The following is a 15,654-nucleotide window of genomic DNA, read 5'->3' on the forward strand; positions in this document are numbered from 1 at the left end:
AGGCCTCCTGTTTAGAGAGCCAGGAATGGCTACAGCTTAAGAATTACATGGGAGGAAGTAGTACAATATGAGGCAAAACAGCAAGGGTCATCATCAGCACTAAAAGAGGTAGATTCAAACTGTCCAATCAATTCTGCAAGTGATAAAATAGATTTGCCTGTAAAATTAGGCAAGTATTCTCATTAAATATTTGCCAGGAAAAAGTTTTAATAGTTGAAATATATAAACAGACACCAAAGACAAAAATTTTTATACCACACCTCCTGTGAATCAAATCTATTACTGTATTATAATATAGCATTTAATTCTCCTGATAAAAGGAGTATCATCAACTTCTCTAATGTTAAACGATAAAAATCCACATGTAAAATTTTTTTAAAAGTGTTACCCAAAGGGCCGGGCACAGTGGCTCACACTTGTAATCCCAGCACTTTGGGAGGCCAAGGCTGGTGGATCACGAGGTCACAAGTTCAAGGGCAGCCTGGCCAACATGGTGAAACCCCGTCTCTAAAAATACAAAATTTAGCTGAACGTGGTTGCATGCACCTGTACTCCCAGCTATTCGGGAGGCTGACAGGAGAATCGCTTGAACCCAGGAGGCGGATGTTGGGTTGCAGTGAACTGAGATCGTACCACTGCACTCCAGCCTGGGTGACACAACAAGACTCTTGTCTCAAAAAAAAAAAAAAAAAAAAAGTGTAACCCAAAGAGCAGCAGTGTACGAGACAATGAAATCCTGTCTATAATCTTCATCCTATAAGCCTACAGGAAGAGGCAGAATAAATTGACTAATAGTTGCTTTGTATTAATTCTACTAAATTATATAAGTGCATATGAAAGTCAGTTTCATTACAATAAAACATTGTTTTGCCAAATAATAAGGAATGATATATTAAATCTTGAAACCACAAGTGAACAGCTAAGTATTATTTGCTTCTTCTCAAGAAAGTTGATGTTTCACCACAAATCACAACAAAAACACAATTGAGATTATTATGCCTTCTACAGTATTTAGAAAACATCTTTGCCCTGTTAAATAAGACTTATAGGAGGCCATGGTATGGACTGCATTCCCACACTAGGCCCCAACAGACCTAAACAAAATGGAATTACTCATGCTAACATTCCATGTCACCAACCAAAACTAAGTTGTTCTCCTATCCTTCAAGAAATCTGGAGAGAAACAGGTAATAGCCAAATCCCAAAACAGACTAGTTTCAGTCAGCATAAGGAAGTCCCCTCTGCTTTAACCTTTAGAAGAAAACTAATTTTGAAACGCCAAACTACATTTGGGTTTTGGTTCTGCTTTCCTCAGCTCTTTTCTGTCTTTAAAGCCAACCTCCTTTGCTCAGCCATTGGAATGCTCATTCTATTTTATGGAATAAAATATTGCTTATTTCTAAAATTGCAAATAAACCCATCACAATCTTTAAATTTGTTGTGACTTTGTCTTTTGACAGTCCTAAATCTATTTCAACAAATCAACTATTCAGAAATAGTCAAATTAACAAAGGTGAGCCAAAAGGTCAAACAGAAGATTGGAAATTACTAATTAAGACTGCCCTAAAAAAAAAAAAAAAAAAAGACAGGTCTGCCCTTAGCTTTCTATTGATAATTACTTACACATCTTCTCCCTAAGTAGCTTGTCTGCCACTGCTGCTTTAGGCTTAGCCCACAGACTCTTCCCTGTTTGGGGATGTGTCAAATTCTGTTACAGTGTAACAAAACACCTCTGGACTGCCATATATAATAAAATAACAACATTAATATACTGTATGAATGCTATAATAAGCTAAATAAAAATGCTATTAGCAACTTAAAATTGTAAGCACCCATGGTAGAAGTGCGTAACTTAAATGCAAGAAAAAAGTGCTTAAAATATCAGCCTAAGTCTAATAAGTAGTTAGAAAATTAGAACAAAATCTTTCCTCATCTGTTAATACAAGTTGAAATGAAAAAGAAAAACGAGGCATTAATAAACTACAAGAATGGAATAACCAACTGGTTTACAACTGGTAATGTCACTCAGTCAAGCCCTGCAGCTTCTTTTATGCCGCAGCACCACCAAGTGGCAGAAGGACAAACTGCAGTTCTAGCTGACTATTTTCATCTTTCAAAACAGGCCACTGCTACGGACTAAATTATGTCCCTCCACCGAAAAATTCGTATGTTGAAGCCCTAACCCCCAATGTAACTGTATTTGGAGACAGGGCTTTGAGGAAGTAATAAAGGTCAAATGAGATCCATAAGGGCAGGGCCCTAATCTGACAGGGCTGGTGCCATTTTTACAAGAGGAAGAGACACCAGAGCTCTCCCTGCATATAACCAAGAAGGCCACGAGTTTGCTCAGCAAGGTGTTAATCTATAAGTCACCTTGCTCTTGGACTTCCCAGCATCCAAAGCCGTTGCAAAATAAATTTCTGTTGTTTAAGCCACTCCATCTGTGGTATTTTGTTATAGTAGCCCCAACAGACTAAAACAGCAACACTTCACTCTAATCCCAAACTTTATGACAAAGTCGGTCATTTAAAAATCAAAAGTCAACCTTGCCTTTAAAACTCCTATTCCAAAAATTTATTTCCTTAGTCAGCTATAAAAGGATGTCATGGAGATCAAAAGAATGTTTAGAGGTTAGAATTTTATCATGAAAATGAAAAAATTATCCCTGAAATTAAGAGACTATGGCTCCTCAGAATGTCTGTGCTTCCCTATGGAACTAGTTTTGTTATTCCAACTAATGTAATATCCTCTTCCTGACCTGGACAACCACCTTATTGCCAGTCTAATTCCATATACAGAGCTACAATCAATTCCTCTAAGTAGGATACTATTGATTTCTATTTTGTCCTTCCTTATGAGCAAGAGAACTACAAAGTTTGAGGAAATAAAAGGGAGCACTTTTACAGATACTCCGTCTCATTTCCTACCCTCTACAGAAAGAAAAGCTAAGCTCTTAGGGGATGTGGCAATTCCTCACATTCTTACCAAACTGCTTTCAATTTTAAGAGTTGTGCATTAACCTTCATTTACTCATACACAACAGCTTTGTCTATACGCTGTTGTAAATAATAGCTTGGGCAAGCTGCTTCATATCAAATTTAAAATACAGCATTTTCAATCATTTTTTAATCCTATTACAAAGTGAATAACCACTAATGGTTTTTCTATAATAAACAACCACCAGTAGTTTGTAAAAATTTTCACTATTATCCCTCATTAATAGTTACACCCAAACTTAAAGTAGGCAGTAAACACTGTTGCAGGAAATCAAGTCAAACATATACAAGGCAATGAATTCTAATGAAATATGCCACAAAATCCATATTACCATTTCAAAAAGTCTTAAATTAATCAAATCACTATCACCTTAGAATTTTTTCCTTAAAGATATTACTTCTAAAGGACTTGAGTAAATCTCCTTAAAAGTCTTTATGGCTTACAGAGGTTAAGTGACTAGCCTCAAGTCTCTAGGGTACTGGGTAACAAAATCTATGCTAGAACAGAAATCTTTCAAGTCCTAGGCCAATCTGCTTTCCCTTATATCATACTTCCTGTTAGTTCAACTTCTCAAATCTCAAGAATAATTGTGTGATACATAATAAATTGTGTGATAAATGGTAAGAACTAAGAATATGGCCAACAATCCATCACAAGGTATTATATAATAGTGAATTGTAAAGACAATAATTGCTATTGAAGTTCAGAGACTACTATTTGCTAGAGTTAACTGGTAAGATTTTAAAATAGAATTTTAAGTAAGAATGAAGGCTGGGCATGGTGGCTCACGCCTGTAATCCCAGCACTTTGGGAGGCTGAGGCAGGAAGATCACTTAAGCCCAGAAGTTCAAGACCAGCCTGGGCAACATGGTAAGACCCACATCATTTAAAAAAAAAAAAAAATTAGCCAGGCATGGTGGCATGCAACTGTGGTCCCAACTACTTGGGAGGCTAAGAGGCAGGATGATTGCTTGAGCCCAGGCAGTCAAGGCTGCAGTGCACTATGATCATGTCATTGCACTCCAACCTCAGTAACACAGCAAGACCTTGTCTCAAGGAATGAACTTCAAAGAACATCCATTATAAACTTCATTTTAAGAAACTAAGGCCCAGTCAAGCATGGTGGCTCATGTCTGTAATCCGAGCACTTTGGGAGGCCGAGGAGGACAGATAATTTGACCTCAGAAGTTCAAAACCAGCCTGGACAACACAGACTTTGCCTCTACAAAAAAAAAAAAAAATCAAAAAAATTAGCTAGGCATGGTAGTGCACACCTGTAGTCCCAGCTACTCTGGAGGCTGAGGCAGGAGGATGGCTTGAGCCCAGGAAGTTGAGGCTGCGGTGAACTATGATGGTACCACTGGACGACAAAGGGAGATCCTACACCAAAAATAATTATATGTGTATGTGTGTATCTATATGTGTATATTTATACACACACACACATATAGATACACACACACATATATGAGAGAAAAGAAACTTAAGCCCTATACACAGTTAGTGGGTGGTAGTGGCAGTCCTTCAGGGAAAAGGGATTTGAGTTGGGTTCAGAAACGTATCTAGATAGGAGCTGAACAGAAGGAACGAGAGGACATTCCAGGTAGGGAAATAACAGCAAAAAAAATTTTTTTTTTTTTGAGACAGAGTTTCACTTTTGTAGCCCAGGCTGGAGTGCAATGGTGACCTCAGCTCACTGCAACCTCTGCCTCCTGGGTTCAAGAGATTCTCCTGCCTCAGCCTCCCAAGTAGCTGGGATTACAGGAATGTGCCACCATGTCCAGCTAATTTTTTGTATTTTTAGTAGAGACGGGGTTTCTCCATGTTGGTCAGGCTGGTCTCAAACTCCCGACCTCAGGTGATCCGCCCGACTCAGCCTCCCAAAGTGCTGGGATTACAGGAGTGAACCACCATGCCCACCCATAACAGCAAAAATTTAAAGGCTGAAACAAATCAATCAAGTTCAAGAGAGAGAGAATAAACTGTTTTGACTGAAAATACAATAAATTCAGAAAAGGTTAAGATTTGTGTTGGGGAGAGGGGACAGAGTTTAAAAACTTAAAGAATTAAACTTTATCCTATAGGCAGTGGAAAGCCTGAGTGGGTTTTCAGCAACAAACGTCAACTTCTCAGAAAAGTCCAAATTGCGGCCGGGTGCGGTGGCTCATGCCTGTAATCCCAGCACTTTGGGAGGCTGAGGCAGGTGGATCACGAGGTCAGGAGATCAAGACCACAGTGAAACCCCATCTCTACTAAAAATACAAAAAATGAGCCGGGCGCAGTGGTGGGCTCCTGTAGTCCCAGGTACTCGGGAGGCTGAGGCAGGAGAATGGCATGAACCCGGGAGGCAGAGCTTGCAGTGAGCTGAGATCACACCACTGCACTCCAGCCTGGGTGACAGAGTGAGACTCCGTCTCAAAAAAAAAAAAAAAAAGAAAATTCCAAATTGTGCACTTGTCAGGAAGCCAAGACTATAAACATAAAATAAGGATTACAACAGCCAAAATGTTTAACCTATAGCAAATCTAATTCTAAAGGGAAAGGAGGGAAAAACGTCATCATAAAGAAAGGAACAAGATTTAAAACAAAATGGACCATTAAAAAAAATGGGAACAGATAAGAGAATAAATGAAAAGAGATGTGGATAAAAGAATCAACAGTGATGTTAGAAAAATTTAAGTTACTTCAAGCACTTTCCAGCACTCAAGTTCTGGAAAGGGTTAAGACAGTCCAAAGAAGTCTATATGGCTAAAAAAAAAATACATTCAGACCCTAACAGCCAAATTTACTGTGTATCAAACTGGAATAACTTACCTCTCTAGCAGCACAATCATGAGGAGCTTCTTCTTTATTTACTTTTCCTTTTGGAAATCCCCAGCCTGATTTTGCTAGGTACCCCTGAACCAGTAGTACCTATAAAACAAGCAGAGGTAAAAATCAAACTTGCCCTCCTTTTCCATGCTCCTTTCTAAAATCAAAGGCATTTTCTCCACGCTTGAGGTAACTGTTTATCTTCCATGAGCCTGAATACACCGCCACCAATGTGAAAGCATTCTGCCCATTAAAAAAAAAAAAAGTCTTCAACAATTAAGCGACACTTTTTTGTACCACGCCATAACTGCAACAAGTAAAAAATCTGCAGACCTAGCATGCAGATAAAATATACAAAACTTGGCCTTTTAGCACTAAAAATCTAAGTATATTTTAAAACCTCAATTTAGAAACACTACATCAATAACAAATTTTGTTAATAGACTAACGATCGCCATTTAACTAAAAATCTTTATTACACTCACATTTTCAAGTGTCTCATCAAGAATAATTGCACCATATGTTGGTACTCCCATTTTATATTCCTTCCATTCGTCCAAAACTTTTTCCACATCTTCACCTTGAGGCAGCAAAAACGGACAATGACTGAAGAGTATAAATAGTGTCAAGGAAGTTACTTTCTCCTTTAATGTGGCTTGAGAAATTATATGCAGAAAGAGACCCATTTAAATCAACAGTGTATTTTATGTGAAATTATTCAAATCTTCCCTCATTTAAGTGTAGCATTTTGGCCGGGCATGATGGCTCACATCTGTAATCCCAGCACTATGGAAGGCCGACGCAGGTGGTGTTTTTGTTTTTTCCACATTTGTTTTCTCTTAAAATGTCATTGTTAACTTTTGCATTTATAGCCTACACACAAATCAAGTAAGTCTTGAGTACTCATAGTCCTGGATCCCTGAGTTAACACAAACTAATTCTAGACCATGTAAACACCTAGAACACTTCTCGTTAAGTGAGTCAAATTCATAATACCAGGTAATTACAGATATTAGCGTAATAACAAGAAATAGAATTACATATATAAAATGATAGCAAGAAACAGAAAAAAATATATTGCTAAGAGAAAGAAACTATCACATCAGAAAAACAAAGTGGCTAAATCTGGGAAGAAGAAGTATGAATGAGGTATGCCATTCTATACTGTTTACCACATATATATTGTTTCCATAATGAAGAACACTTTTATGAAGTTTTACTTTAAGGATTACAGAGAAAGGCAAATCCAGGTATTAAGGAAAACATAGCCAGTTTCAAAGAAACTGGGCAGTGTAAAATATTAATAGTAAAGTAAGTAAAATCCAAACCCTGAAATTATATGCTCAGACTTCCAACACTCCATGCTATCAAATGCCTCTTCACTATAATACCGTTAATTATAAAAAAAAAAAAAGTGGAGAAAATGATAATCTATGATATTCTCTCTCAAAATGAGGTCTTTTAAGGGTTCTCAATTCCTCAATAAAAACTTGTATACTCTGTGTTTTCATTTTGATATTACTCTAACATGCAATCTGAGCATATTTTCAATTATCTAAATGACCATATGTATCAAATACTACCACTTGATTTCACAGACCATACTGGTACTAGTACTACTTTAATTGCTACCGGCTATTAAAAACAGAAATAAAGCTAATCTACAAGTGATGCATTACGATCAAATGACATATGACATAATATAGAAAGTAATGATTCGTAACGGCAGGGAAAGGTGGTGTTAGTACAGGTACACCAAACTCAAAACACCCTCAAAGAAGTCGGCATTATATTCATTCACATTGTGATGAAAAGTCTGGTTTAAAAAAAAAAAACATTGCATCAAATTCATTTTATTAATTTCAATTTTACGTGTTCTACAATTCTGTAATTTAAAATTTGTTTCATAGTTGTAGTACAAATGAAATAGGTCCTCAGAGCCCAAGTCAGTCAGTCATCTATGACAACACTGTAAACTGGCCGGGTGTGGTGGCTGATACCTGTAATTCTAGCACTTTGGGAGGTCAAAGCAGGAGGAATGTTTGAGCCCAGGAGTTCAAAACCAGCCTGGGCAACATAATAAGACCTTGTACCTACAATTTTTTTTTAAGACAAGTACAAAGTTAATCTCAATATAATTAGTCCATGCCTTCATTTTGGGAGGGGGAAAAAAGATACAAGCTTGGATACAACATTAACCATTCCACGAAGCTCTACGGTTCTATAAGGGCCTGTTAAGATTCTAAAAGGTATTACAAGTCTGGCTTTACACATTTAGTAAAATCCGTAGCAGAACTTCAGCCAAGGTGCAAATCTGGGATACTTTTGTCTGTATCCACATTGCTGAGTGCTTACTGAAGAAAAAAAAAAAAATCACAAGACTATGCATAATTTACAAAAGAGAAAACAGAAGCATAGACAAGTTCCACAATTTACCCGAAGATACATAGCTAGTAAGTGGTAGGGAAAGGATGCTAACTCAAAGGATGTGGCTCCAGAACTTATGCTCTTAACAAAGTAGGCAGTCTTCTCTACTGCAATATCCCACATGTACCATCAACTCAACTTGCCCATAACTGAACCCGTCAATCCCCTACAACATTTCTCATTTTCCTGTCAATGGGATGGCAGTCTCATATACTCAACTGCTCATATTACAAACCTGGGTACCATCCTTTCTTCTACTTCTCCTCAGATATCCAAGTCATCACCAATCTTACCTCCTAAATAACTTTCAAATTTGATCTCTTCTATTCATTTCTACTACCACAGGCTTTCTCTCTCTAGTAAATTAATAAAATAGCATGTTAACTAGATTCTCAGAATCCAATCTTGCCTTCCTTCAATTCACTATTCACACTATTCCACAGTAGTCTTGAGAAACACCCCCATGGGAAGAAATAAGCAAATGTGTGAAAATGTTAATAATAAATGAATACAGATGAAGGGTATGATGGCAGTTGTCATGTTCTTTAGTCATCTCCAAAAGTTACATTTTTTTCCAAAATAAAAGGTTTTTTAAAATGTTTTTTAAATATGGCCTACAAGACCCCTACACGTTTTAGCCCCTGAATTACTCTGTAGCATCATCTCTTATCTTTCCCATTTAGTCTAAAATACAGTAATTTTTTTCACTTCCTCCAATTTTCCTCACATAAATCACTATCTCAAAGAAGGCTTCTATTTAGCTTCCAAAATTTTTTTTTGGAGTAATAGTTAACATTTATTACTTATTAACATTTATTGATCTCTGTGCCAGGTAAACGATTTACATGTACAAATATATGTGTCTCAAACTTATCCTTTGAATTAGGCACTATTAATAACCTTATTTTTCAGGAAGAAACTGGGATCGTCATCTAAGAGAAATTAAATAACCTACCCAATATTTTCAAGTGGCCAAGATGGGAATCAAACTCACAGCCTCCAAATCATAAGTAGGTATCCCTCTTCCGTTCCCACTGAACACTGTGCTTCCATATCACATCCTACCACACTGCACTGTAATCATTTCCTTTCTTTTCTCATCTTCTTGAAAATACTGAGTCCACTCTGTTCACTGCATAAGGCCTGGCACAGAGTAACCATGCAGTTACTTAATGAAGTATACCACATTAAACATTCCTTCTCCATGTAACTATTCTAACTAAAAGAAACATACCTAAAACAAAGGTTCTTGGTGTTTTTTAAAAGCAGGGAAAGTATAAAACTCAGGTGCAATCACACACAAAGTGTTACCCAAAACCATAAAGTTGCTCTAGTAGAGTTGTAAGTCCATACAAAATAACCAAAGCAAAAGGGGACTTGGTTATTTCAATGTTTCCATAACTAGATTGTAACTCCTGAAAACCAGTCTACTAAGATTTCTCCAGAGAACCTATCACCAAGGCCTTTAACAAAGATAGTGCTCAATATATTTCTATTCCCCTTTGATTTCTCATTAACTTCTACACATTTAATCAAATGGTTTGATCATTTCTTTCTTTGAAATCTGTCTCCCATCAGTGTTTTCTTTGTAGTCCCACAACTATGGCTCAGGGACTTATTGCCCTGAATCTCAAGTGATGTAACATACCAACCAATAAATCTTGGATACCGTTTTTGTTTGTTTGTTTGAGACAGGGTCTCGCTCTGTGAGATTAAAGATCATCTGGTTACATGGAGCAGCAAGAGTAAAGTTCTACAAACAGGCTAGCTATTCATGGGAAAAAAATGATTATTATTAAATTGTCTACTATTTATGTTTGACAATTTTTAGTAATCAAGTATGTTTTTCTCTAATAGTTTTAAAATCTGAAAAGACAAGCAAAAAGAAATTTGTGCTAAAATATATTGCTAACAAGAAAGATAGTCATTATAGTAATAAAAAGGATATCAGCTTTAGCAAAGTCTCTTATCCCACACTGAGGTAATCCTGGTGTGTTCTGCATGTAGAAATCCAAGTAAAACCAATGGGCAAGTTCAATCTGAAAACACACTCGGATTGCATTGTCTCTTTCCTCGCTGGGAATATGCAAAATAAATCGGCTGTCAAAAACAAAACGCATATAAAAATTAAATTTACAAACTGTAACGATTTATCTTAGGCTATTTAAGTGCTTCATACCTGACCCACCAACTTAGAAAAGGGACGAAGAGCAGTACTGCTGTTCAAGGAAGCAATTAATATTTGAAGGAAATTACTATAGGGAAGATGAGTCTTAAAGAGAGAGGGAGAAGACACCACACGTATCTCACTTTTAATACAATTTGTTCCGAGCCTGTGCACCCTCTGTTCACAAGTACAGAGATCAGCTTAAGAGCTCACTAACAACAAAAGTGAGCAAGAAAACCTCCACTTCCTCCCATGTCTGGCAACATTTCCAAGAATACAGGTAAATATATTCATACAATTACATTTTAAAATGTATGCTATTACATTATCTTCACATATAAAATATTACCAAGAAATATTGGAAAATAAACCAATATTCTGTGGCTCATTAATACACTAGACTTCTCAAAGAGCCTCACCTGCAGTCTCGGTTCAAACTTTCAAATATACTCACTTTTCAAAACCCTAAATTACCTTTTCCATGTACATTGAGGAAAGGAGGGAAAGACATATTTCTTTTACATATAATATAAAGTATATTGCTTGCACACATATGTAATTAGGATAATGAACCTCTTTATTATGAAACATACAAGTTAAAATTCATCAATCTAAGTGAATGTTGTAACTTACAGCAGTCATTAAGCAGCTATCAATTACTTTTCCAATGTTAAGCATTTTGGTAATCCTTTTTCCCAGTAACCATTAGAGACAGATTCAAGTCCATTGGTTTTTAAAGTCATTTTTTAAATTTAAAATAGTACCACCCAGTTTGATTACTTGTTTAATCACTATCATAGTAAATAATTCTTGGCTGTTTCCAAACTTCAAATAAGAATACTCTTCTCCAATTATAAGAGGACCTTCTCAACAAAGGAATTAAAAATTAGCCAGGCATGGTGGCATGCATCTGTAGTCCTAGCTACTCGGGAGGCTAAGGCAGGAGGATCACTTGAGCCCAGGTGTTCAAGGCTGCAGTGGGCTAATGATCATGTCACTACACTCCAGCCTGGGTGATGAGACACTGTCTCAAAAACACATATATATATAAAGAAATAAAAACAATGCTGGAGTGGCAAAAGCATTTTAATCAGGTTTTTAGGAATTGCAATTTGGGAGACACAAGTCTAGTAAGCAGCTAATCATGTTCCATTCAGGTAAGGTTAGGCGGAGCTTGTAAGGGCTACTGTAAATTTACGTATCTGGAAGGTTTTAGCACAGTCCATGATTAATGATGGCTGGTTGTCAGCTCAGGATGTCTCTAGTCAGTGATCAATATAGTTGAGCATGGTTCTCTCCCCAGGAGGTTGATCAGGCCCAGTATATACACCTCAAGCCAAATGCAGCTAGTTTTACACTTTGGCCCAGTTCAGCAGGTGAAACTCCATCTAAATGTGTATGTGATTGGGATCCAACTCCTTATGCCCTCCTGGTTCCTTTTTGGATATTCTGATATAATCATCTCCATTGTGGATTTTCTTTTCACAATTCAGATCCATCAGTTTCATTTTGGAATTTTTTCCCCCACAATTCAGATTCATCAGTTTCATCTTTAAGACTTTTAGTCTTCTGATCTGTTCCAGTCTGAATCAGCTGTCCTCTACACCTGGTACACATCTGTCACCTCTACACTGCCGTTTCACTAGCATCTTATAGTTCCCTGTGCCTTTATCCCACAGAGGTCATGTTTCTTGTATTTTTGTCTTCATCCTCCTTAATTCACTTCCTTGTTTCCACGAAGTACATCTTCACATATCTTATGGAGGAAGGATGCAAAGGGGAGGTAAATATTGAGATACTATACATCTGAAAATGTCTTTATCCTCATACTTGATAATTTGGGTAAAGAATTCTAAGTTGGAAACGATTTTCTTTCAGAATTTTCAACAGTGCTCTCTCATTCCAACTTCCAATTTTGATATTGAGAAAATTGAAGCCATTCTTTTCTTTTACTTCTAACTTGTGCCAAGGACAAAAGCCATTCAGATTCTTAATGTTTTGTATATGACTTTTTTTTTTCTAGTCTGGATGCTTCTGACATCTTCCTTCTGCCCCCAGTGTTGTGAAATTTTGCAGTGTCTATTTTTAATCCACTGCACTGTCATTCCATAGAGCATATGTACTTGGAAACTCATATCCTTCAGTGCCGAAAGGTCTCGTAAGTCAATCCTACTATGAGTCTTTATGTTTCTATATTGCCTTACCAGGCATGGCAGTACATGCCTCAAATTCCAGCTACTCAAGCCAAGGAGTTCAAATCCAGTCTGGTCAACAATACCAGACCCCGTCTCAATTTTTTTTTTTTTTTTTTTAAACTAGCTCCCTATATCAATTACATTAATTTTGCTTTTCATTTTTCCTAGTTCTCCTCAGCTCCCCTCTGTTGAAATGCTGAAATTTTAACTGTCAGAGGCAAATGTAACATTGCCTTAGGGACCTGTGGGGAAGGGGAGGGGAATTACTCAGTGTAATGTTTTTCAGAACCAAGTGATCTATTTTCTCTATTTAAGAAACGTGTTCATCTTACTTTAAGAGAAACCCAAACATCATCAGTTTTGTTAACATCTTGGTTTTTGAAAGAACTTCAATCTGTAATTGGCATTCAGAATGCCCTTGGCATGGCAGTCTGTGTGATGGCATTTAAAACCTGTGAAATTCTTGAGCCCAACTTGATTAACCAAAACTGATAACCACCACCTTTATCTTTTAAAGTCTGTTTTATCTTTATTTTAAAAAATGAAAAACCCTCAAGTGTAAGAGCCAGCTCCCTGTCTACTCACATAAAGGAGAAGCCTATTAATGAATAAACCCCTCAAATGTCTCATCATTAATATAAAAGGCATCCAAAATCACCTACCATCAAGGAAAATGTGAAGCATGACAAGAAAAAGTTTAACTGACCCTGAAGAAAACATAATTGAGGAACCAGAAGAAAACAGGGGGGTTGAAAGATGGAATTATTATCCTAAAAGAAATTTAAATGGGTATTCCTTTTTCAGAGCAACTGTATTTTTCTTTTTTAAAATGTACAATAACTAAGTAAGACCCCTGGGGGGGTAAAAAAACAAAAAACAAAAAACTATGATTACTATAACCAACAGAAGCAGTGGAAGGTAGTATTAAGGATATCACCTAGACACTGATACTCAAAATGTGGACCCTAGACCACGTGGGAACTAAGTGTGAAAAGAGAAACAGGTATTTTAGACATTAAAGGTCTCAGTCTACTTCCTAATGACCCCCCTCAAAGAAATTAACTTAAAATGCGCACAAGCAAAACAAGAATGAAAATCAAGAAAGGATAAAACATGATATCCAAGAAAGAATAAGTACCACCTTAGAGAGCTGTGAAAGTGAATTCTAGTATTCTAGTTGCTAAGCAAGTCTGGGGAGCAACTAGCCCAGACTGGATTAGGAGGATGGAGGTCCCCAAGAGCAGAATCAAAAGGGAAAAAAGGATTCTGTAGAAAGTGTGACTGAGGATAAAATACGGAAGCAGATGAGAAGGGGTGAAAAAAGCAGCTAGAAATTTGGACATATTAAGAGAGGAGTACATGTACAACAGAATTATAGTCCAAATGTGAAGCAAAAACACCAAAGTTAGAACAGAAAGCCAACTGTCCCCTCCCCTCAAAAAAATGGATTTCAAGAATAGCCAGAAGGGGCCTGGCATGGTGGCTCCCACCTGTAATCCCAGCACCTTGGGAGGCCAAGGCAGGCAGATCACCTGAGGTCAGGAGTTCAAGACCAGCCTGGCTAACAGATGGTGAAACCCTGTCTCCACTAACAATATAAAAAATGATGTGGTGGCAGGCACCTGTAATCCCAGCTACTCGGGAGGATGAGGCAGGAGAATCGCTAGAACCCGGGAGACAGGGGTTGCAGTGAGCTGAGACCACGTCATTGCCTCCGGCCTGGGCAACTGAGACAGACTCTGTCTCAAAAAAAAAAAAAAAAAAAAAAAAAAAAAAAAGGCTAGAAGGAATCAGGCAATAATAACGAAAGCATATATTTATTTCCCTGAAGAAAAAACTTAATTGTACCATCATTTTGACCAATTTGTAGGATATAAGAAAGGAGAATTCATTTAGATATTCTGCAAGACACTTACAAAGGGATCCTGACTATGCCCTGATGGAAAAGAAACTAGCCACCGAAGACTTGCCTCTACTGTAAAAACTATATAGCTATTTACACTGTATTTTTATTGTTCAGCTTTTACAATCAACAAATAGTACAAAATATAACAGACTTAACTTTACAAAATGGAATACAAATATTATCAATCCTAATTTTTAAAAAGTTAATCTGGATAGAAGCCGAGGGAATGGGCAAGAAAAAATGAGGCACTCAACATCTCACCAGATCGGAGACTCAAGAAATACTGTAAGTTCGTAAAACAAATATATAATTTTAAGTATATTAAAGTCACAAAGGGGCCAGCATGGTAGTTCACACCTGTAATCTCAACACTTTGGGAGGTGGAGGCAGGAGGATTGCTTGAGGCTACAAGTAAGTTCGAGACCAGGCTGGGAAAAGATCCCATCTCTACCAAAAAAAAAAAAAAAATTTATTTAATACCTGGGCATGGTGGTACATGCCTATAGTCCTGGCTACTCAGGAGGCTGAGCCAAGTGGATAGCTTGAGTCCAGGAGTTGGAAGTTACAGTGAGCTATGATCATGCCTGGGCAATGGAGCAAGAACCCTGTCTCTAAAAAAAAGTCAAAGTCACAAAGGCAAACAATGGAACAATTTAAAATACTGACAGAGACATATTGGAAGTAGGATGGGGCAATAGTGGGTGTGGTAAACTGAACTCTCACCTAGTATCTACCAAGTTGAACCAAATCCCCAATTCAATATAGAAAGTTGACAAAACGAGAAAGTGGCACAAGTATATTTTAAAATACTGAGGTATCCACCAGAACTTAAAACAAGTAAAAGTCAATGCCTCAACAGGAATAGAAAAGGGTAGGGTAAGAAACTAAGACTGTTGCCTGTCATTTAGAAATCTGTCTGTACTCTAATTTTCAAAACCATGTACATAATTACATATTTTAATAGGAAAAGTTCTTAAGTTTATAAGAGCTGATGTATGAAAATTAAACATTTAATGCTTTCATTCTGTGAATGCTTTTGATCTGTTTTAAAAGTTTAAAAGGGCCGGGCGCGGTGGCTCAAGCCTGTAATCCCAGCACTTTGGGAGGCCGAGACGGGCGGATCATGAGGTCAGGAGTTCGAGACCATCCTG

The 15,654-nt window shown here is 37.2% G+C and overlaps 1 protein-coding gene across 4 annotated transcripts in view; it reads right to left on the reverse strand.

Moving 5' to 3' along the window:
- Positions 1–15,654, reverse strand: part of DCP2 (decapping mRNA 2) — a 38,125-nt gene that overhangs the window by 18,173 nt on the left and 4,298 nt on the right. For all 4 annotated transcript variants that reach the window (XM_017848459.1, XM_017848458.1, XM_017848461.1 and 1 more), the window contains exons 2-4: positions 10,184–10,335; positions 6,294–6,421; positions 5,812–5,910 (exon numbers count right to left, since the gene is read on the reverse strand). In XM_017848459.1, the coding sequence (XP_017703948.1) occupies positions 5,812–5,910; positions 6,294–6,421; positions 10,184–10,335 (379 nt within the window). The remainder of the gene's footprint in view (positions 1–5,811; positions 5,911–6,293; positions 6,422–10,183; positions 10,336–15,654) is intronic.

Source organism: Rhinopithecus bieti, unplaced genomic scaffold (genome assembly GCF_001698545.2).
Source record: "Rhinopithecus bieti isolate Rb0 unplaced genomic scaffold, ASM169854v2 scaffold_31072, whole genome shotgun sequence".
NCBI lineage: Eukaryota > Metazoa > Chordata > Mammalia > Primates > Cercopithecidae > Rhinopithecus > Rhinopithecus bieti.